This window comes from Sapajus apella, unplaced genomic scaffold (genome assembly GCF_009761245.1).
Source record: "Sapajus apella isolate SASKATOON/1434 unplaced genomic scaffold, GSC_monkey_1.0 scaffold53, whole genome shotgun sequence".
In the NCBI taxonomy this organism is placed as follows: domain Eukaryota; kingdom Metazoa; phylum Chordata; class Mammalia; order Primates; family Cebidae; genus Sapajus; species Sapajus apella.
Window position 1 is genome coordinate 9,038,144 of NW_022436993.1, and position 23,621 is coordinate 9,061,764.

General features: G+C 35.5%; 1 protein-coding gene and 1 pseudogene across 2 annotated transcripts in view; one reads left to right on the forward strand and one right to left on the reverse strand.

Annotated features, from left to right (window-relative positions):
- MALRD1 (MAM and LDL receptor class A domain containing 1) overlaps window positions 1-23,621 on the reverse strand; it is a 576,163-nt gene that overhangs the window by 531,752 nt on the left and 20,790 nt on the right. Inside the window, exons 3-5 of the mRNA XM_032244079.1 lie at window positions 20,832-20,972; window positions 2,862-2,956; window positions 2,611-2,772 (exon numbers count right to left, since the gene is read on the reverse strand). Coding sequence (XP_032099970.1) covers window positions 2,611-2,772; window positions 2,862-2,956; window positions 20,832-20,972 — 398 coding nt within the window. The remainder of the gene's footprint in view (window positions 1-2,610; window positions 2,773-2,861; window positions 2,957-20,831; window positions 20,973-23,621) is intronic.
- On the forward strand, window positions 7,996-8,825 carry LOC116527125 (annotated as a pseudogene). Its single transcript, XR_004258399.1, has one exon. The product of XR_004258399.1 is annotated as a protein/nucleic acid deglycase DJ-1 pseudogene (transcript).

A 23,621-nucleotide genomic window follows, 5' to 3' on the forward strand; every position in this document is an offset into this window, starting at 1 on the left:
CAGATGGAGGTAACAAAGCCCCCAGGCCAACAGTCAGCTGCAGAGGCTTTCTCCAAAGCCCATGCTAAGCTGGGATCCAGCTGGGATTGAAATCTCCTATTTGGGTATTTTTAAAAGAAGGATGCATGGCTTTTAAACTATTAGAAGTCGGCATGGAAAGGAAATGGCAGAAAATGAAATAATTCTCAGAGGCTTGTAAGTTGATGAGGAAGCAGATATTGTCTGAAGACAGTGATTACCGAATTCCCTAGAATAAGGCCCTCACAAAAGCTTTTCAGGAATGAGATACTAGATGGTGGCAGGCTATATTACGAGCACAGCACTTCTCTGTGGCCCACCAAACAAAAGCAAATGAATATCTGTTCACTTGCTGACAGGATAGAACTAAAGCATACCTGCAATCCAAAGACTGGTGTGGCCGAAGAATCCCGAGAGAGTCATATAGTCTCCTAATTTTTGCATAGCCTTTAAGGTAAATGCACTGTTTTCACATCAGCAATAGTGTATTTTGGGAAATAAAATTAATATATTGCACATGCATCTGCTTTAGTTGAAGCCACTGGTACATTTAAAGCACTCAAGTGAATAACCTTGCTGCGTCAGCTACAGCAGAATCACCCTGGATATTACATATTCTGGAGTTTTACGGGTTTTTTTAATTGATCTACTGCACATATTTAATCATCAGAACTCAAGATGTATCACTCGAGAATAGAAAGCTGAGCAAAACAAGGACGTTATTTTATAGTTTTGACCTACAAGATACAGCAAGTTCCAGCTCTACTCAACATCGTAATCTCTTACGCTTCTCAGAGGGACCTTGACTGAAAGACAGGCAGGTCTAAGAAGGCAAAAAGCTTAGCAAAAGTAGTTTAAGACTCCCATACCATCAGCTGTTTCAAAGCTGAAAAAGATGTGTAAATAATAATGGAGTCGACTGGTAGATAAGATTCTCATCTCAGTTATTAAATCTCTACCAGAATGGAGAGAGATGGAACTTCAGCAAGTTCATCCTTCAGAGCCTACTCGATGTGACTCAATCTCCATAAAAGCAATCTTGGCCTGGTTTTGTTGCTTTTGTTGTCATTGTTGAGAAAAGACAAGCAGACACAGGAGATTAAGAAGAGAAGTGTAAGAAATAAACTAAGAACTCCTCCAGCAGTTAATAACATTTGAGCATCCACAGAAAATTAAACACATTATTGGTACTCAGGGACTACTCATTCTGCATACCACAACCCTTGAAAGCCACAGATGTCTTGAGGGCTCAGGGACACAAAGTAGCCCCACCAAACACTTGTCAATCATCTTCTCTTAACATGGTATACAGAACTTTCCCTTCATTGTACCTACCACATCCCAAGAGGTCCAAATTAATCTTTCTTAAGTAAATAAATGAATTGTTCATAGAAAGACTTAAGTGCCTGATGGCTTAAGATGCCTTCCCAACCACCGCACCCCCAACACTGATATTTGACTTCAATAGAGTACAGTCTCAATCTCTGGTTAGTGTTTCCAGTGAGAGTTTCTCTGAAGTCATGTCATGAAGGTGTCATTTAACCATCTGTTAAGGGATTTTTTTGTAGACTTCTTTTGATCCCCATTAAGTTTATCAAATCCTGAAAATTTGAAATTACAGTGATTTCTGACCAAGCAATTAAGAAACTATGTCATTTTTATAATTCAACTTTTATAGTGAAGATCCTGTTCATTTAGCCATTCTTTCCCTCTTAGCCACTCAAAATAATCAAAGGTAAAATTCAATCCAGTTTAACCCCTCTATTTAAGCAAGTGCTAAATCCACCATATAACAAATGATTTATGTCAAATTTATAAAATCAATTATTATATCATTTTAATAACACAATAAAAGAAACCTACTTGGATTAAATTGGCTCACAGATCAGGATTGGAAAATAATTTTTTAAGGAATAAAATGCTTTAACATCTCACGTTTAACAGGAAAATTTTGTTTGATTCTCCCAAATGTTAAAATATGCAACACTTCTTCTAGACCTTGTAATAATCATTAGATTATTATTTATACCATGCATAAGTTTTATTAGGCTGCATAAATAACTTTGTCTTTTATAGGTTTGAATTGGCTTTAATTATCTAAATCATTTTAGAATTTATCTATGAAACGAATATGACAATTATTCTACTTCAACAACATTTGGAATTAGTATTTAAATTAAACATTCTCCTTCCTCATTACCCAGAATTCCCTTCTCTCAAAAGCATAATAAAAGTCTGGAAAGAAGAAGAAATGAAAAGAAAGAGGAAGTCGGAATAGTAAGAAAAGTAGAGAGGAAAATGGAGGGGGTTCAAGAAATTCAGAGAAAATTAAAGGTTGTATTTTATTCATATATCAGTATATCTCAAAATACATCAACTTTAGTTTTAATACATAAAATTTAAAACCTTATTGTAAAAGTGTCTTTTAGGGGGACTAGCCATCCCAGATTACCTGAGATGTCCACTTGCAGCATTTGAAATTCAGCCCCTCAGTCCCTGGCACACTGCGACAGTCGCCTAGCTCACCTGGTGTTGAAGATCTGTACCCTATATTTTCTTCAAAGCCATAGTTAGAGAATAGAACACACATACCTGAAATCTCTGTGAACTCTGGATTTTGATGACATTTCTCTCCCACTGATTTGAGAGTGCAGCTGTGTTTTGCCATAAATGCTGAATAGGACCTCCACATGCAGTTTGAAGTCCAACCATTAATTTGCCACTCTTTTGGCTGGAGAAGTAATAAAATGTAATCTGTGAAAAACAATTAGTACCCAAACAATTATGATAAAGAAGTCCCCAAACATGACAAGGTATTTAAAATGCTGTGTGTTTTCAAATACCTGGCAGTCATATTGATCATGTGTAGGAAGGAAAACTCTGCTTCTTAAACTTGAGGAAATAAAATCCACTCTGGAAACCAGTGAGAGAAAGTGAGCTGTCAGAAAGAAGAGAGAGAGTACAATATATATATTTATATAAAGAATATATATATTTTATATATATATACTCTATATATATCTATTATATATATATATATAAAGGATGAGTAAGACCTACTATTTGATACCATAACACGATGACTATGGGCAGTAGTAATTTCATTGAATATTCAAAAATAACTAAAAGACTGTGACTGGATTGTTTGTAACACAAAAGATCCATGTTTAAGGGCATGGGTACCCCATTCTCCATGATGTGATTATTATTCATTGCAAGCCTGTATCAAAATATCTCATGTACCCCATAAATATATGCACCTACTATGTACCTATAAAACTTAGAAAAAGAAACAAGAAACAACGTGTTAGATTCAGAGTGATCACTGGCAAATATAAGATGCCAAGTGATAATTCAGGTTCACATCCTCATCAGCTTAATATTTTTATGTTTAAAGAACAAATAATTTAACCGTATCATTTACTTTAGCAAACCATCTGACATATTTTTTCTTCATGTTGCCCAGTGAAATAGCTAATTGTGATTATATTCCCTATAATATTGTCATGGGCTACAGTTCAAAATCAAATTTATCACATTTAATATAGAAAGTTACATCTCTGCAAGATGTTATCTAGGGAAAATGTGGTACTATTGGGATTGCCTACCAAAATAAACAATTCAATGAAGACTTTTGACAGAACATGAGTACCATCATCTTGGACAAACACCACCATTTTAAGTTCCAGCTCCCTCCTAACCTCATGCATTTCAAGGAAATCACTTCTAACAAGCAGCCAGAAAGAGCAGACAGTAAAACGTAGGTAAGACAGCTCAGGCATAGAGAAAGTGGAGAAAGTCTCTTGAGTAACCACCAAACTTCACACTCATACGAAGGGGCCAAGTAAAACAGTGGGCCCTAATAAATACATTCCTTTCCCTTTAGGTGCACTAAGATAGAGAAGCAAAAGCAGCCTCCAGAGGATGCCTGCAGCTACAGGAAGATCTATGGAAACAGACCCAAAACTCTCCCTCCCAGATAAGCAAGACAAAGAGACACAAAAACATCGAGAGTCTGTGATAAGCTCTCCCCCTCTGAACCCTTAAATACTCTTAATCTGTGAGAGAGAGGGCTCTTGACCTAATTTGGCCAGAAGCCCCTCTCAGGTTTATTATTTAATAGAGACCTGTTTCTGACGGTTGGGTTGCTTTTCATGTTTCTTTCTGTCTTCTTCAACTCTTACAACTTTAGAAGAGATAATTGCTCACTGTGCTTTTGTTCAGAAAAAGTTGGATCAGAGAGTCCCGGCTTTTCCTAGGATTATGGAAACAACTCTGAGCCCTGATGCTTTCCTAGGCAATGCAGTACAGATAATACCAGTGGACTCTCATGGTTTAGAAGCCTGTAAAATAAATGTTGAACATTCCCTGGGCTCTCCTCGATTTCCCGTGATGCTTTATGTGGGTTCTAGCACATAATCTGAGAACCATTGTTTTCTGTCACTCTATTTCATGTGCTTTTCCCTGTCCAAAGGAATGAGAAATATGATGATGATGACTATGATGACATAGCTACCTAAGTTATTCAGTGGTATTTTAAAGTCATATTGGAAATCAAATCTAATTGTCACATCATTAAAACAATCAATAGTAAAATTATGAAACCTAAGAAGCCTCTCTTCCCTACTTCTATTCCAAAACTGCATCCTAATTAAGCAGCAAATAGTGACATTAATGATTGCTTATGAATATAGTCAGAGACATAACTGAAATAACTGTAATAACACACAATTATTCTAAGAATATACTTCCTGGAATTATTATGTAAACACAATTTAGATGAAGAGCTGGTAGCATGGTGATGCAAGTGGACTATCATTAGTTGGCTCTTGCAGCAAGTAAACAAACGTTAAGCAAGTGAATAATCAAATAAGCATAATGAGCCATATGCATATATTATTTTAGGTTTAAATAATATTATTAGCAATACAAATGGTAATAGCATTCAATCAGCTCTAAATTGTTGTTTATAAATATTCAACTACTAAAAAGCATCCATGAGATACACAGCAAAATTATTTTCATTTATCAAGGAAGTTACTTAAATTATTCATATTTATTTTTAAAAGCTTGACATTAAAAATCAGATTTGACACATTAAGCTATTAAAATAAAAGTAGCATTTTTCAGTGATATTTTTCAACTTACATATGAATAAATTATTTAAATATTTAAACAGAGTGTTTTATAAATAAAAACTTTATCATTTGGTATGTGTTATGGCCCTGTAAATTATTCTGTATTTTATTAAATATTGAATAAAGGTTAATCTTCAGGTTATAGTAAAAAGCAAAGTTTTAAATTCAGAAACAGCTTGATATCTTTTAACATCTGCTCTAGTCATAAACTTTCTGCATGGGGAAAAAAAGTGTTCAAAATGCACCCAATGGCAATATCTGTTTTCTATGTTTAATTTTAACTTAGTGACAATAGCAATTTTTTTGATACATTCTTCATTTTACCTTGCTCCTTTAGTATGAGTATAGAATTTCTTTAATTCACAGATGGAGATGTTCCCTAGAGAAAAATGTCACTTTATGGACTGTTCCCTTGGTTTCCAGAGAGCATTTATCATCATGGCTGTTTATGAGTTTAAGAAAAAAAAGCAAATCTTTGACAGCATAACTTTTCTCCACATGACCATTCCCTCATTTAACACTCCCTTTTACTAGAGCTCTAACCATCCAGAAGAGACTGCATGAAGCTCTTGGACAACAAAGAATATATTCAATATTCTCTCTATAAAATTCTCGTAATTCTTTCAACAGCCTAATGATACACCAATCACATGCAAACACATAATCACCGTTATCATCATATATCTCTATTAATCTCTCCACCATACCCATTTCAGCTTGTTTATATGATTCTTAAATTCCCATGTTGTGCCTGCATTCATAAAAGCCAATGCATAACATGTCTTTAAAACACATGCATAACAATCTTGTGAAAAGGGTTAATGATTAAAATGACAAAATAACATAAATAGCATAATTTCATTTATAATCTTAAATGTTTATATTAGAAGACTTTTAAAAATACTTTTTCTCAGTTACTGCGTAAGTATTGGAATGAAATCCCAAGTTTGATGACAAAAAAGGAGGTATATAAAATATGAAAGCAACGAAAACCATGAATCAAGGTTTGAGAGCTAAATCCAGTAACTTTGGCAGTGAATTCCATCAACCTTGATCTTCATGAAAGATAAAGTAGAATTTTTGGTCTCACTTTCCTCAACCATTGATGGGCAGCCTTGCACTTCATCCACTTCCCAAGTTCTGAGTGATTAATGGAGCTCAATGTGAGCAGGAGAAACATAAATCCTGTTGCATGCTACAGAGTAACCAATTGGTTTAAAGGAACCAAAAAAGGAGCATTTTAACAGTGAGATAATATCAGTTCTCAAGAACATTTTAAAAAAAAATCAGGCTGTAGGAAATGATCACCATAACAAGATCTAAGGCTTGAAGCAAATGTTAAAATGTCAAAACTTATGGAAATAGGAAAGTGCGCTTATTTCTGACAAAAATGTAGTTTCATTCAAATAACAGAGAGCAAATGGTAGTCTTAGATACACACCTCTTCAAGTTGATGATTTCTGTGTATTTATTAAATTCTGTTTCCTTTGAATCATAAGTTTTGATTCATACCTATTCATTAAGCTCGCCAGCTCAACAGAACCAGGTAATATTTGCTAAAATGGTATCACTTAAAGAATATCCTCAAATAGTAATCCCTTATCATTACTAGCAAGGTGTACATGGATGCTGCCATGTCGACTTATGTCTGATTTCAGTGACAAAGGACTTTGAGAGTCACTTTAGGAGATCATAAAATACATAATAAACCACAGGAGTATTGTTAAGGAAAATGCCAGAATAAAGACCTCTGACAATTTTTTCCCAACAAAATCCATTTTAAAACTGGCAAAAATGTCAGAATCAATTTGTCTGGAACTCTGGAAGTTGGCCAAAGTTTTGTAGTAATTTGGAGGGCTTTTATTCAACAAAGGGCAAAATACCAGTTTTAAAAAATGGTGAGTTTTATGGACTTTAACTTGCCCCCGTCTCATTGCCCACTCTCCAGCTCCACATTTAACTTTGAAAAATTGCAGCTTGCATTCCTGGTGCAGCCTGGCAGCCACAAGAACGAGTAAAATGGAGCTAGAGCTTTTTTAAAGCCTCATTCTCAAATAATGGTCATTATTTGACCTTTCTTTTAGTTCCCTGAAAGACCACAATTAAAAGGCCATCTGAAATTCACCACAATAATGGCTTGCTCTGTACAAAAAGCTTTTTCTACATAAGGGGCTTGTTGAAAACAATTACTAGCAAGTGTTATAACTTCATAGTCACCTAAGGCAGTGTGTAACAGTTGGTGAAAATAATAGACTAATAGAATGAGACACTGATAAGGACTTTAACAAGGTCCAACACATTCCTGCAAATCTAGCCAGATATGTGCATGTATAGGACTGTGCACATGCTCTGGAAAGAATGGAAAACACCCTAAGCCCTAACATCTGGCTGATATTGAGGCTCTATGAAAGCAGGAAATGGAAACTAAGGCAGAATTATCAGCTATTTGGGTGAGTATGGAAGGTGCACCCTAACATACACACAGAGTCCCTCAGCAAAACATAGAGATTTATTGGTCCCAGGCTGCTATGGTCTGAATGTTTGTGCCCCTGCACACATACACATTCATATGTGGAAACATAATCACCAATGCTATTATATTTGGAGATGAGACTTTGGGGAGGTGAGTAGATCCTAAAGGTAGAGTCCTCATGGATGGATTTAACTCATTTATAAAAGAGGGCCTAGACAATTGCTTAGCCCCTTCCACCATGTGACAACTTAGCAGGATAGTACGATCCTATGAAAAAGGAAGTGGTCCCTCACCAGACACTGAATGTACCAGTGCCCTGATCTTGGACTTCCTAGCCTACAAAACTATAAAAAATAAATTTCTGGCATCCATCTTCAGCCTGGTGTAGGCCTTTAAAATATAAAAATGGCTTCCAAAAGAGCTCTGGTCATCCTGGCTAAAGGAGCGGAGGAAATGGAGACCGTCATCCCTGTAGATGTCATGAGGCGAGCTGGGATAAAGGTCACCGTTGCAGGTCTGGCTGGAAAAGACCCAGTACAGTGTAGCCGTGATGTCATGATTTGTCCTGATGCCAGTCTTGAAGATGCAAAAAAAGAGGGACGATATGACATGGTGGTTCTACCAGGAGGTAATCTGGGTGCACAGAATTAATCTGAGTCTGCAGCTGTGAAGGAGGTACTGAAGGAACAGGGAAACCGGAAGGGCCTGATAGCCGCCATCTGCGCAGGTCCTACTGCTCTGTTGGCTCATGAAATAGGTTTTGGAAGTAAAGTTACAACACATCCGCTTGCTAAAGACAAAATGATGAACGGAGGTCATTACACCTACTCAGAATCGGGTGGAAAAGGACGGCCTGATTCTTACAAGCCGTGGGCCTGAGACCAGCTTCGAGTTCGCACTTGCAATTGTTGAAGCCCTGAACCACAAGGAGGTGGTGGCTCAAGTGAAGGCTCCACTTGTTCTTAAAGATTAGAGCAGCAAAATGTGACAATCACCTAGAGAAATGGGCCTTAGGAATCTATTCTCACTGTGTTCACTCTGAACAAAACAATGGTAGGTTAATGCGTTCCTAAGCTGCCCTCATTACTGCTTTTGTGAAGTATAGTTGTGAAGTCATAACTACACAGAGATCTTCCAACCTACAAATTGTGTCTATACATTTCTAAGCCTTGTTTGCAGAATAAACAGGGCATTTAACAAACTAAAAAAAAAGAAAAAAAAAAAAAAAGAAAGAAATTTCTATTGTTTATAATCTACACAGTTTATGGTATTTTGTTCTAGCAGCCAAAATTGACTAAGACAGTGACATCTAAAAAATTCTCGGAAAAGTCACTAACAACAAACAAAACAACTATAACTAAAAGAAACAGTAAAAGAAGCAAATGTGTGGGAATTTTGGGGACTGTGAGCATCTGATTTCCAGAGTACACACAGAGTATTCTCCAAGAAAGATAATATTTTAGGTAATAAAACAAATCTCAATACATTTAAGAGGATCCAAATCATACAAGTATGTTCTCCAGAAATAACAGAATGATTTAAATCAATAACAGAATAAAATCAGAAAAATTCACAAATATGTAGACTTAAATAACAATCTCCCAAATAACCAATAGGCTAAAGAGGAAATCACAAGGGATGTTAGAAAATACTTTAAATAAAGGAAAATGAAAATACAACATATCAAAATGAATGGGATGCTGTTATTTCAGTGCTTAATAAGAAATGTATAGCTGTAAATGACTAAATTTAAACAAGGAAATATCTAAACGTTAACAATAAGAAGCTAAAATAAGAGCAAACTAAACCCAAAGCAAGCAGAGGAGGAAAATTATAAGTGTTAGAGAAGAAATACATGAAATAGAAAATAGAAAAACAAAACAAAATTTAAGAAACAGAAGTTCTCGGAAAGATCACTAAAATTGACAAACTTTTCACTAGAGGAACGAAGAAAAAATAAAATTAAAAACTCAGTTTACTAAAATGAAGAGTGAACAAGGGTCAGAACTTCCAACTTTACATAAATAAAAAGAATTATAAGAGAATACTATGAATAATTTTATGCCAACAAATTAGATAGCAATTTAGATGGACAAATTTCTAGAAAGACACAAACTACAAAGTCAATTCAAGAAGAAATAAAAAATCCAAATAGACAGTAACTAGTAAAGAGAATAAATCAGTAACCAAAATTCTTTCCTCAAAGAAACGCTCCAGCACGAAAGGCTTACTAGTAAATTTTATGAAACATTTAAATGATCAGCACGAATACTTCACAAACTCTTATAAAAAAACAGAAGAGAAGGAAAGCTACTTCCCAACTAATTCTATGAGGCCGCTGCTACCTTAATACCAAAACCAGACAAAGACCTCGCAAGAAAAGCAAACAACAGACCAACATATCTGATGAATATACATCAAGCAACACATTTAAAAAATTATTCACCATGGTCAAGCAGAATTTATCCTAGGAATGCAAAATTGGTTCAACGTATAATAATCAACCAATACAAATATCATATTGAACAAGAAAAAAAACACATGACCATGTCCAGATGCAAAAAAAGGTATCACAAGATCTTAACACTCTTGAAACAGTCAACATACTAATAATAGAAGGAACCATGCTCTGCTTGATAAATGGCATATATAAAAAACCTACCACTAATATCACACCTAATGGTAAAAGATTGAAAATATTTCCCCTAATAGGAACAAGACAAGGCTGTTTGCTGTCACCACTTCTAGTCAAGATTGCACCAGAGTTTCTCTCAGACAACTGGGCAAGGGAATAAAATAAAAAGCATCCAGAATGAAAACAAAAAGTAAAATTATCTCTATTTGTAGATGACATGATCTTCTATAAAGACGATCCTGATAAACCACCAAAAAATAAATTAATTTAAAACTATTAGAGCCAATAAGTTGGTAAGTTGTTGGGATATAAAATCAATAAACAAAAATCAGTTTCATTTCTATACGCTGGTAAGGAACAATCTAAAATAAAATTAAGAAAAAAATCTCATTTAAAATCGCCTCAAAAACAATAGAAGACTGAGGAATAAATTTAATAAACAAAAAGCAAGATCTGCACAATAATTTTTTTAAAAAAATACAATGTTGAAAGAAATCAAAGAACATAAAAATAAATGGAAAGACATGATGCATGATGGGCTATAAGACTTAATATTGTTAAGATGACAACAGTTAACAAATTGATCTACCAGTTCAGTGCAATTCCTCTCAAAATTCCAACCACCATTTTTGCAGAAATTTGAAAATACTAAAATTCATATGGAAATGGAAGAAACACAGAATAGACAAAAAAAAATGCTGAAAGAAAATAACAAAATTATAGGACTTACTCTTCCCTAGAAGGAGATAGTGTGATACTGGCATAAGTATAGGCAGAAAGATCAAAGCAATCGAATTGAGAGTTCAAAAATAAACCAACACATCTATGAATTTTGACCAGATGTTAAGATAATTCAATGGGGAAAGTACAGATTTTTCAATCTATGGTGCTCAGACAACTAGACAGGTACATGCAAAAGTGGATACTTCACACCATAGTAAAAATTAACTGAACATGGATGAAAGACCTAAGTATAAGACATAAACTCTTAGAGGGAACTACAGGTGTAAATGTATGACCTTGGATCTTAGATACAAGATTTCTTAGATACAACACCTAAAACAAGAGCAACCATATTAACTAAATAAATAAAGAAGTAAGTACGTAGGTAGGTAGGTAGGTAGGTAGGTAGAAAGAAAGGGAAGGAAGGAAGGAAGGAAGGAAGGGAGGGAGGGAGGGAGGAAGGGAGGAAGGAAGGAAGGAAGGAAGGAAGGAAGGAAGGAAGGAAGGAAGGAAGGAAGGAAAGAGGGAGGGAGGGAGGAAGGTAGGTAGATAATTAAATTTGACTTTATCAAAATTACACAGGCTAGGACAGTAGGGGCAGGTGGCATTAATGGAAGACAGATCCTTAATTTTTGGCATAATCTAAAAGAAAGCAAAGAAATTAGGGGTAACAATAAAAAAAAAACTAAACATATAAATGAAAAACTAGAGGAACTAGAATCATGTAAAAAAGAAAAAGCAAGCCCAGGGATTTGCCCCTAAATCATACCATCAATTAGTGTTTAAGTAGAACCCACTCTCCAGATGACTTTTAGATTGTTCCACTTTACCCAATAAAAGACAGATTTTACTTACTGCAAACGTTCATTAGCAAGAATACACAATCAAGAAAATATAAACCTTTCTTTCACTAAAAACTTTGAAAGTTAGGGTACTCATTTTCTATTGCTTCCATAACAAATTACTACACACCTAGTGGCTTAAAACAACACAAATGTATTATCTCACAGCTTGTATAGGTCAGAAGTCCAGGCACGGTGTGGCTTAGCTGGTTCTTTGCTTAGATGCACTAAAGGCTGAAATGGAAGTGTGGGTTGCCTGTACTCCTTTCTGAAGGCCCTAAGGATGAATATGCTTTCAAGCTCATTCAAGTGGTTGGTGGAATTCAATTCCGCACAGCCCTAAGACTGAGATGCCTGCTTCTTTGCTGGCTGTTAACTAGCGACTGTTCTTCACTTTTACTTGCTCCTGTATTACTTTCTTGTGATCCCCTTTCTTTATTTCCAAAGCCAGCAACGCAGGTCAAGTCCTCAAACTTCAAATCTCTCTAATCTTCCCTTCTGCCTCAGCTCTCCTGCCTTCCACTTCTGCTTTTAACGGCTCATGTGATTACACTGAGCCCACTTGAACAGTCCAAGATAATCTTACAATTTTGAGGTCAGTTGATTAGTAACCCGTTTACAAAATCTCTTCACAGCAGTGCCCAGATTAGTGTTTGATTGAATAACCAGAGGATAGGAGGGAGGGGGGAGGTTTTATAATCTGCCTGCCACAATTAAGCAGACAATATTTGATTCTTTTTTTTTCCATTTGCAATATTCCAAGGTATTGATCAAAATCTGTAAAGGCTAAAGTAGTATGAGTCTCTGTAAGCTTCCTAATTCACTTGTAAGATGCTTAAACTGAAAGTGAGTGTTTATCACAGTTCCCAGAGTTCATATGCAGAGAAATAGCATCTACAGGGTATGTTCCAACCAATTTGATTAGTAAAATATCATGATCACCCTCATTTGACAGAAACTCAGTCAACTGATTCCCTGATCATGGTTCAAAAGATATATCTTTTGAAATTTGTAATATATTTATTTTAATATACTATTATGGAATTTTTATGTATTTCTGTAGAGCATAAATTTTTTTCAGTTGTGTATAAATTAATTTGAAGAATATATCCATCTATAAATTTAACAAGTAATCAAGCCATCTGCCTGGAAAAACAAATCTGTTGCCAAACAAAAAGCAAATGACGGGTAGAAAAATATTTCCATTTTTCAATAGAGAAATTAGAAAATGTGTCATTTTTAGCTCTCGTCAGTACTCTAAGATATTTGACAACTTGACTATTAATATTGTAGAGCAAAATTTCATGGATATGGTATCAGTTAATTCAAATAAGTAAGCTATCAACTATGATTCAATTACCGACATATAATTCTGAATTTGAAATAAGGGGAAAAATACAACAAATATATTATCCAATACACAAAAGATGTCAAGATTGTTGAGGAACTATGAAAATCTCATATAGTTCACCCATTTCAAATTCACGCACACTCACAAACACACACACATCAAGGACCTTGGTATCCCCTTAAAAATGAAAGAATCTGTGCAAGAAACTAAAGCTCTCTGGAAAATACTGCTTGAAGCGGAAGGAATCATTAAGTACCAAATATGCATGCCCTTGAAATTCCTTACACTGTTCCTCAACCATTGCCACAACATCCATCAATGTCTCTCATTTCTGCTGCCTGATTGGACAGTGGCAGAAATAGGATTGTCAACTGTGAAGGAGTTTGGGTATAGGAAGAAAAAGAAGGCAAGGAAATGGTTCAGATGAGCAAAATCGGTAACCTTTGGATGACATAATTCTTGACATTCGTGACATACACTTTCAGCCTATCTTCCTTATTTTCAGTCATTTCTAGTCATACTAGATTCTGTGTCATCACCTGAGCACTGCAATTATCTCCACCTGGTCCTTATGTGGTTCTGTCCATTTGAAATATCATTTCTCTCATCTCTCCGTTCACTGAAATACCACTCATCTTTGAAGTATTTCTCAAATGCTCTTCCACTTTCTAGAGTCAGAATTTGTCTCTAGCCTTAGAGAAATTCATTCAAGGCCCTATTTTGTACCTTTTTCTTTCTCCCAATAAGTGATTGTCTTATTCCCAAGCATGTGTTTCAAAGAGATCGCAAACACCCTGATATGTAGCCTGTAACTTAATGCAGGTTGAGTATCTCTTATCTAAAATGCTTGGGACCAGAAATGTATTGGATTTCAGATTTTTTCAGATTTTGGAATATTTGCACAAACATCTTAAAGATGGGACACAAGTCTAAACATAAAATTCATTTATGTTTCATATATACCTTATGCACATAACCTGAAGGTAATTGTGTACAATGATTTTTAATAATTTTGTGCATAAAACAAGTATTCTGCACATTAAACCATTAGAAAGCACAGGTGTCAAGTGTGGAAATTTCCACTCGTGGCATCATATTAGCACTCAGAAAGTTTCCAATTTTGGAGTATTTTGTATTTCAGATTTTTGGATAAGGGATGATAAACCTGTAGTCTTTATTACCTTCACAACATGATCACGATGTCTTACACATTGGAATTAATTAAAAGTTTTTGTATTGAAATTAACAATAATCATCAGCATATATAAATCTAACCACATAAATATACATAGACAATAAATTATTCTAATATTTTTACTTTTAAAATAACACAACTATCATATTAAAAACGAGGAAGAGGCCTGGTATGGTGGCTCATGCCTGTAATCTTAGCACTTTGGGAGCCCAAGGTGGGTGGATCACTTGAGGTCAGCACTTTGGGAGGTCAGTCTGGCCAACATGGTGAAACCCCATCTCTAATAAAAATACAAGAATTAGCTGGTCATTGTGGTGCATGCCTGTAGCACCAGCTACCCAGAAAGCTGAAGCAGGAAAATTGCTTGAATCAGGGAGGCGGAGGTTGCAGTGAGACGAAAATGTGCCAATGGAATAAGTGAAAAAAGACACTGTAATTCCATTTTGTTAACATATCTTGTTTGTACTCTCAGTACAAGTAAGTACTAAAAGTATTTTAAAGAAAGAGGACTAACAAAATTTCCTCCTTAATTGAAAGTTCAGATACACTGATTCTGATACAGAATCAAAGTTTGCTTCACTTATGTTTGTTATAAATGTGAACATCACCACTAAAATTAAGATTATAATTTATCTGTGTTCTTAGAGGAAGAATTATATTCTGTATTCATTTATGTGAAATATTGAATAGTGTCAGACGTAAAAATGCTCAATCAATGTTTATTGTGAACAGACATGGGGACAGCAAACTATAACCCCCAGACAAATCTACCTGCCACCTCATTTTGCATATCCTGTGAATTAAGAGGTTTTTACATGTTTAAACAATGAAAACATTCAAAAAAATAAAGTTTTAAACATCTAAAAATGATATTAATTATACATTTCCAGGTTTATAAATAAAAGGTTAACATAACAGAGCTGTGCTTACTCTTTATGTATTGTGTATGACTGTTTTTATAGTGTAGATGGCAGAGCTGAGTTTTGGGGACATGGACCAACCATATGGCCCAAAAAGCCAAAAATATTTACTATCAGCCCTTTCAATGAAAAGTGTGCAGACGCCTGGAATAGATGAGTTGTTTAATGGAAATTCCTCAGATAACAAACAATATAGACGCTCCCAAACCTCATCTGTAAAGCACACACACCTTATCCTTGTCACATTGTGAGTTTTTAAATGCGGACATGCAGATAAGAAAATGGCTACTGGTTGCTTATTTTTAACTTTTAATATATTTTCATAAGTACATGTTTACGGTTTATGCCTCTGACACTAGCCTGCAAGTTCACCAGGGACAAAAGCTGAATTCTTGTTCACTTTTATATCTTCAGGTCCTGGAAGAGCATGTGGAGCAATGCAGATATTCAGTAAAGGGTTTTCAAAGTAAATATAAAAAGGAATAACTGCACATTAAATTTTCACTGATTTAAAAATAAACAGATATTCAGACTATAGGGGCTGCAGGAATGTAATCTAGAGAGTGAGAATGTGGGATTCTTGTCTCCATGTTTGGCCTTTTACAGTTCCTTCTTAATAAAAGAACCAAACTCACTCTCTATGTAGCATAGCCTACCTATTATTTAGGAACGGATTATGGTTCAGTTTCCCTTCAGAAAGGGCAACACAGAGCAGCTTAGGAGATGCTGGTGTTCACTCAGCTGGGAAACTCAGTGATGAACATAATGATTGCATTAGAAAAACAAGAAAAATCTCTAAGCTGGGACCACAAGATGACTTTGAGATAAAGAGAGGAGGCATATTTTTAAGGGATAGGAAACTTAGGTGATGGGATCACAGCAAATTCAATTCTTTCAAGCTTTGGCATAGGGTCCAGCTGCAGCTGCAGGTGGAGTGCAAGGCTAAAACTCTGATAGAAGGGCTTCTCTCTCCTTGGCCTGAAGAACTAGGAAGGGAAGCCTGGAATAAGCAGTTCTGACAGAAAGAAAGGAAATAAATTCTATAAAGTAGAGACCCAGAAAAAAGTCAAAACAACAAACAAAAACAAAAACGAGTGCCCCATGTTCTCTGTATAATTTCTGTCCAAGTCTCTTGCCAAAATGAAAACCTGCATGTGTAGGGAGCACTTCTACCAGCTAAACATAGAGGAATTGAATTGATATTTGGACTGCTGCCCACAGCAAACAACAGTTAGTCATTTGAGGCTGGGCACGGTGGCTCACACCTGTAATCCCAGCACTTTTGGATGCTGATGCAGGCCGATCACCTGAGGTCAGGAGTTTGAGACTAGCCTGGCCAACATGGAGAGCCCATCTCTACTAAAAATACAAACATTAGCCAGGAGTGGTGGCACAGGCCTGTAAATCCGAGCTACTCAGGAGACTGAGGCAGGAGAATCACTTGAACCCAGGAGGCAGAGGCTGTAGTGAGCTGAGATCGTATCACTGTACTCCAGCTTGGGTGACAGAGCAAGATTTCCATCTCAAAAAAAGAAAAAAAAAGTTTGTTGTTTGAGTCTATGCAACTTAATCATCTTCTTAAATTATCACCATGCTCTGAAAAGAATACATAATGCATTTCAGAGCTGCCATTCACACATCCAGGATAAAACTCAAAATTATATGACAAAGAACTGGGACAACATAATCATACATGGGAAAACGGAATCAGCAGCAGGTAAATCGGAGATGATGCACATAAGGGTTTTAAAACTCCCATTATTATTACGCACAATGAAGTAAGGGAAAATATTCTTATAATGACTGAAAAGATAACGAATTTTAGCAGAGAACTTTTCTAAAAAATAAAAGAGTCAATTAAGAATTATAGAATTGAAAAATACAGTGAAGACAATCCCTGACTTAAAATGGTTCCACTTAGGATTTTTTTTCCTTTACGATGGTGCAAAAGCAATATATATTTAGAGGAACACAACCAGTCTGTTTTTCACTTTCAGTACAATATGCAATAAATGACATGAGGTATTCAATACTTACTATGCAATAGGCTTTGCATTAGATGATTTTACCCAACTGTAGGCTAATGTATATGTTCTCAGCAAGTTTAAGGTAGGCTAGGCTAAGCTATGATGCTCAGTAGGTTATGTGTATTAAATGCATTTCCAATTTATGATGGATTTCTTGGGACATAACCCTACGATAATTCAAGGAGCATCTATGGTTGATTTCTTTTTTAATCACTAGATAGGTTTATCAGTAGAATGAAGGTGACAAAAAAAATCACAGAACTTGAACACAGATCAATTGAAATTATTATGCACTCTGATAGACAGAAAACAAGATCAAAATATATGGTGAGACCTCATCTAACAGCATGTTAGACTTACAGTCTAACACACTGATTATTGAAACACAAAAAGGAAATGAAAGAGAGAGTGGGACAGAAGAAAGATCTGAATAAATAAGAGCAAAATACTTTCCAAAATTGGCAGACAGCGTACATTTCAGATTCAGAAAGCTTAGTTAACATGAGTATCACAAAATTTAAAATGTTCATGCTGAAATCTAACAATAAAGACCAGATTTTGAAAGCATCAAAACAACAAAGATATGTTACAGACAGAAAAAAATGAAATTGTGGATGTCACATTAGAAACTAGGTGAAGACAGCAAAATAATGTCTTTAAAGCACTAAAAGAAAAAAAAAGACCATGAAAAATTATATATCCAGTAGGAATACATTTCAAGAATGAAGACAAAATAAAAACATTTTCAGGAGGATAAATGAACATAATTTATCACCAGCAGAACTGCACTACAAGAAATACTAAAGGAATTTCTTCAAGGGGAAGACAAACGATACCACAGACAAAGTCAGGTAGAAGAAATAAAGAGTACTGAAAATAACAAATATGATAAAACGATATTTTCTTCTTAATTTCTTTTTAATGTTCTCTAAAGCAAATATGATAATATTGATTTGTAGGGTTTATATTATGTAGAGATTATAAACACAATATATGTGAACACTATAGAAGAAAATAAAAATATAAGATGCTGTTTAATAGTGTACATGTTTCATAATATTTGAATTTGAGATGTAACAATTGATTGGAATCACAAAAGCTCTAATATCCCCATTTAAAACTGATTTTAAATGCCCAAATTAGAAAATAATAATCTGTGGCATAATGGGAAATGTTAACTTTTCAAATAAATTATTTTTTAATCTTTGATAGACTTAAAGCGAATTATACATTTAAAAATCCCTTTATTACCTTGAGTATCAACTGAACTCCAGAATTATTTAAAACTTTCATATTCGTATTCCCATCTTTAAAAGTAGTTTTTCTATCCTTATGAAGATGTATTTGATTTTGTTGTAGTGACACTACTTTATCTATTTTTTACATTCTTTTAAAAAATCAGTACATTTTAATGATTCCTTCCCGGAGCTTTACTAGATTTCAAATATTGACAACAGTGATGTTTTTAATGTTCCAACTGATTCTCAGACTTGCCACTCAAGGCACTGATTACATGATGAAAAATAATGAAAAATATAATTTTGGAGCACTGGCAGATTACGTCAAGAGTAAGTTAATTAAAAAATTGGCTAATACTTACGAAATAAGAATTTTTGAATAAAGATAGGATTCAAAGACCATTTTTCTATAAATGTTTTCCAACAGCTAATATCTACAACCAGAATACTTGCTTACTTAAAATTATTGCTAGAGAATACTTTTACAAGTTAACATTTAATTATACTTGTAAGAGATGCATGACTATTAGCAAAGTTACCAGCCTTCAGTTAGTTATGCCAGGCAATATTTTGTCTCTTTTTTCTATGCAGCTTGCGTTATTATTATCTCTGTTTTATAGATGAGGAAACTGAGACTACAAAACTAGCTGATTGGCAGGAGTAGGCTTCAAAGCCATCTAGTCTGACTCCAGAGATGTTAAGTCAACCCAGATGATACTGTTCTATGGTGTCTGCCTATACAAGATCTCAGCTTTGATGTGAATTGCCCCCATTTTACCTCTTGACTAGGCAATCAAAAATATGCATGAAAAAATGAGGGAAAATGTCAGAAAGTTAAGAGAGAGAGAAGAAAGTTGGGAAGCACAGTGTCTTCTGAAGTTATTTAATTCCACGGTAAGGAGGCAAACGAGGAATTCAGTAAGAATCACAGACAAAAATCTAGAGTAAAAACCTTTGTACTGTGAAAAACCTTTTGAGTAAAAGAAAGAACAGAGAAGAGATCCTAAACGAGAGACATACGGAATCAGATAAGCAATGGCCTTTAGGTTGTGAGCAAGATTCAATATCACCATCTAACATAACTAAATCTGTAATGAAAGTTTCCTTTATTGTAGTTAGTGGTTGTTATTATTTGTGAGGTTGGTCCCTTTTCGGTAATAAAACCGGCTGATTCCTAAATATTGTTACGAATTCTAAACAAAAGTATTTTTTGACATCAAAGCCAAACGAAATAAGAAACTCTATTTTACCAATATAGAGGTAACATTAGCACACCAGAATTATTCAGAAATGGACTTAACATCTACTTTGAGTGCCAGGTTTTCTATAATAAGCTCTATCAACAATTTCTCATGTACTTCTTAGAATAACTATCCTAAATATTTAGCATCATTATTTCCCCTTCTTAAAGTTGTAAAAACTAAGACTGAAAAATTAATTTCTTAAGATTTTACAGCTAGGGAGGGACAGACCAGGGAGTCTAATCCACATGTGTAATATTTATGAAAGCATTGCCAAACTAATATTCAATGCTTGAACATTTGCTTATTTCAAATTACCTCCAGGCAATAACCATATTTTAACATTTAATTGAATTTATTTAAGAGAAGTATCACTTATAAAAATACCTAGCTTCTAGTTATGCCAGGAAATGTGTTACTTCTTTTCCTAGCATGTGTAAACCCATCAGACAAAGGCAGGCATGGAGTTCATTTTTGTTCCCTGATGCATCTTCAACACCCGGTACCCAATGTTGAATAAACGGAGTTCATTAGTTAATAAACAAAGAAATTTCTGGCTCCAGAGTTACCTCAAAGTGCTAGAGAGCACTTCAGTAGAGCTTTCTAGTCAACTTGATTTAAACAAGTGGTACTAGACAGAGCTGAAACTAGTCGAGTCAAAATAAAATAAATTTGACTGTCTAAATAATCGAGGTATATTGTCCCATTTACATTTTATAATTTCCATAAAGAGTAAGAAAAACTGGAAAATCCTAATTATCTAAATAGGCCTATTGTAATCCCAGGAACCCAATTATGAGAATCCAATGTGATATTTTAAAATCATAAATATGTTGAAACTGGTTAAAGAATGCATAAAATTAGACGTTTTAACTACTAATATGTAAATATCAGACAAGATTCCACTTCCCTAATTAAACATTGCGGGGGGGGGGGGGGGGAATAAAGGGAGACAGGAAAGAATGAAGAAGGAAGGAGGGAAGGAAAAGAGGAAGGGAGAGAGGAGAGAAAATAAATTTAAAGTATTTACCAGACTTATCACCATTGTGATCATAAAATGGAAGAGACAGGCCAGTCATCCCATTTCTCTTTGTCCAGCTAGGCTGCAGACTCTGATTTTGAGCCATACTACAGAGCCCATCCTCAAAATCACATCTTTCATAATCCGAGCCTAAGAAGAGAGAGAAGAGGGATTGGTTTTCACAACTGTGCTTGGCTTTTTAAAAAATAAGACAATAGTAGAAAAATAAAGTTTAGCAAAAAATGACGCACATATGTTAACATACAAATTATTCCTTACAAGTCAAAGTCTACTTGATTAATGCAAAGGTTTTTATGCATCCAATATTCTAATAAGTTACCACAACAAAAAACAGTGTGTTCAAATAGAAAGAATGCCACACGACACAGGGTCAGAAGACCGAGAACCTAATCCTGATTTTGATTCTCATTAACTGAGTTTCTTAGCTTAACTACTGAACCATAGCAAGCCTTTTCTTTACTTGCAAAACTAGGACAATAACATCCTGTTCTGTGTCTCTCAAGCAATTGCTATGAAGATCTACGATACAATACGTATGAAAATCCAGTTGGGGCCGGGCGCAGTGGCTCAAGCCTGTATTCCCAGCACTTCGGGAGGCCAAGGTAGGTGGATCACAAGGTCAGCAGTTCGAGACCAGCCTGACCAACATGATGAAACCCTGTCTGTACTAAAAATACAAAAATTAGCTGGGCATACTGACGCATGCCTGTAATCCCAGCTACTTAGGAGTCTGAGGCAGGAGTGAGCAGAGATCGTGCCACTCCGCACCAGCCCGGGCAACCCAGGAAAACACTCTAACAAAAAAAAAAAAAAAAAAAAAAAAATCAGTTGGCCTTCCCTATGGGTTCCTTATCTGTGGATTAAATGAATGGCAGGTCAAAAATATTTGGGAAAAAAAAACTGCATCTGTACTAAACACATACAGATTTTTTTCTTGTTATTTCTTAAACAATACAGTATACCAACTATTTACATAGTTTTAATATTTGTATTATCTGAGGTATTATAAATTGTCTAGAGGTGACTTTGAGTATACAGGAACATATGCATAGGTTATATGCAAATACATAATTTTATATCACAGACTTGCTATCCATGGATAGCAAGGAACCATTCTACTTTACGATCCTTAGGTACCATAACATATAAGGAATTATAATTTAGGTTACATCTTAAAACTCAACCTCCATCTTTATGTCATGAAGACATATCAGAATGTCAGGTTTGAGCAGATCAAATCTCAGGGGTTCCTCTGATGGAAACTCAACCGTCGGTGGCTGAGACATACTCCTGAAATTAAGTACTGTACCCCATGGTTGAATCTCAGTGTTTGAGGAAAGTTTAGTGTTTTCAATCACAACAAAGACATTTCTGACTCTTTCTCTGGGTGATCGAAGAGGCTAGGGAGAAACAGAAGAATTCGAGCACATGGTTGTTCACAATATCTACCCATGTAGGGCTTTATTCTATTATCCAATGTCTATGAATGTCACATTTTAAAAATAGATTATCTCAACCACAAATGGTCCCTCCCCAGGTTGTAGTCCTCAACAACTGTAAAGATGGTCCTTTTGAGGTAGGAGAATGGTAGGACTTGTCTTCTGGTCACAACCCTGCTGACCAAAATAGGAACTGGTCCAGTCAGGATGCAGTGAAGAAGCTGGCAGAAACCAACAGATGGCTACAAAAGCAATCCCTAGATGCTCTCATTGTTCATTAGCATAAGACACTCCCACCAGTGCCATGACAGTTTGCAAATGCCATGGCAATGACAGTTTGCAAATGCCATGGCAATGACCACTCCCTTTCTACAGATTTCTAAATGGCCTGCCCTCAATTTGCATTAACCTGCTCCTTACTTTGCATGTAAGTAACAATGGGTATAACTACAGCTGCCAATGCCCCAAAAGCATTGCCCCAGGTGCACTACCTATGAGTCAGCCCTGCTCTGCCTGAAGCAGCTACAATTCAATAAAATAAAACACTGATGTTTAACACCACCAGCTCACCTTTGAGGTTTTTTTTTTTTGAGATAGAGTCTCATTCTGTCACCACCCAGGCTTGAGCACAGTGGTGTGATCTCAGCTGGATGCGACCTCCATTGCCCGGGTTCAAGTGATTCTCCTGTCTCAGCCTCAAGAGTAGCTAGAATTACAGGGGCATGCTGCCATGCGCAGCAAATATATTTTTTTTTTTTTTTTTTTTTTTTTAAGTAGAGAGAGGGTTTTGCCATGTTGGCCAGGCTGGTCTTGAACTCCTGACCTCAAGTGATCCACCTGCCTCAGCCTCCCAAAGTGCTGGGACTACAGGCATGAGCCACTGCACCCAGCCTGAATTTTGTTTAATTTCCACAATTCATGTTTAATACTTTTGTTGTAGCCAAAATACATTACATAATGCTTTGTTCTCCTTTCCCCCTTTTTTTACCCTTTAATGAAGAATAACATATTCCATACTGGCAAAAAAAAGCAAAATATATTCTCCTTATTTCTTTAACTCTAATTCTCTTTTCAGCTTGACTCAGAGTTGCCTAACAAATCTTAGAACTGTTCAGTTATAAGATTATGACAGTGAACTTGGAGACAGTAGAAAGAACAAACTTTAAAAAACAGTGGAGATTTTATACTCTCTGGTCCATCACCACAGCCACGTGGCTTTGAGATTTCCACAGTCTTTTTTTTTAATTGCTTAAACAAAACTCTATTGCAGTAGAAAGTAGCTTTGAATTGCATTGACCTTGAAATCATGGTCAAGGCACAGAAGAAGGCCTTGACCATG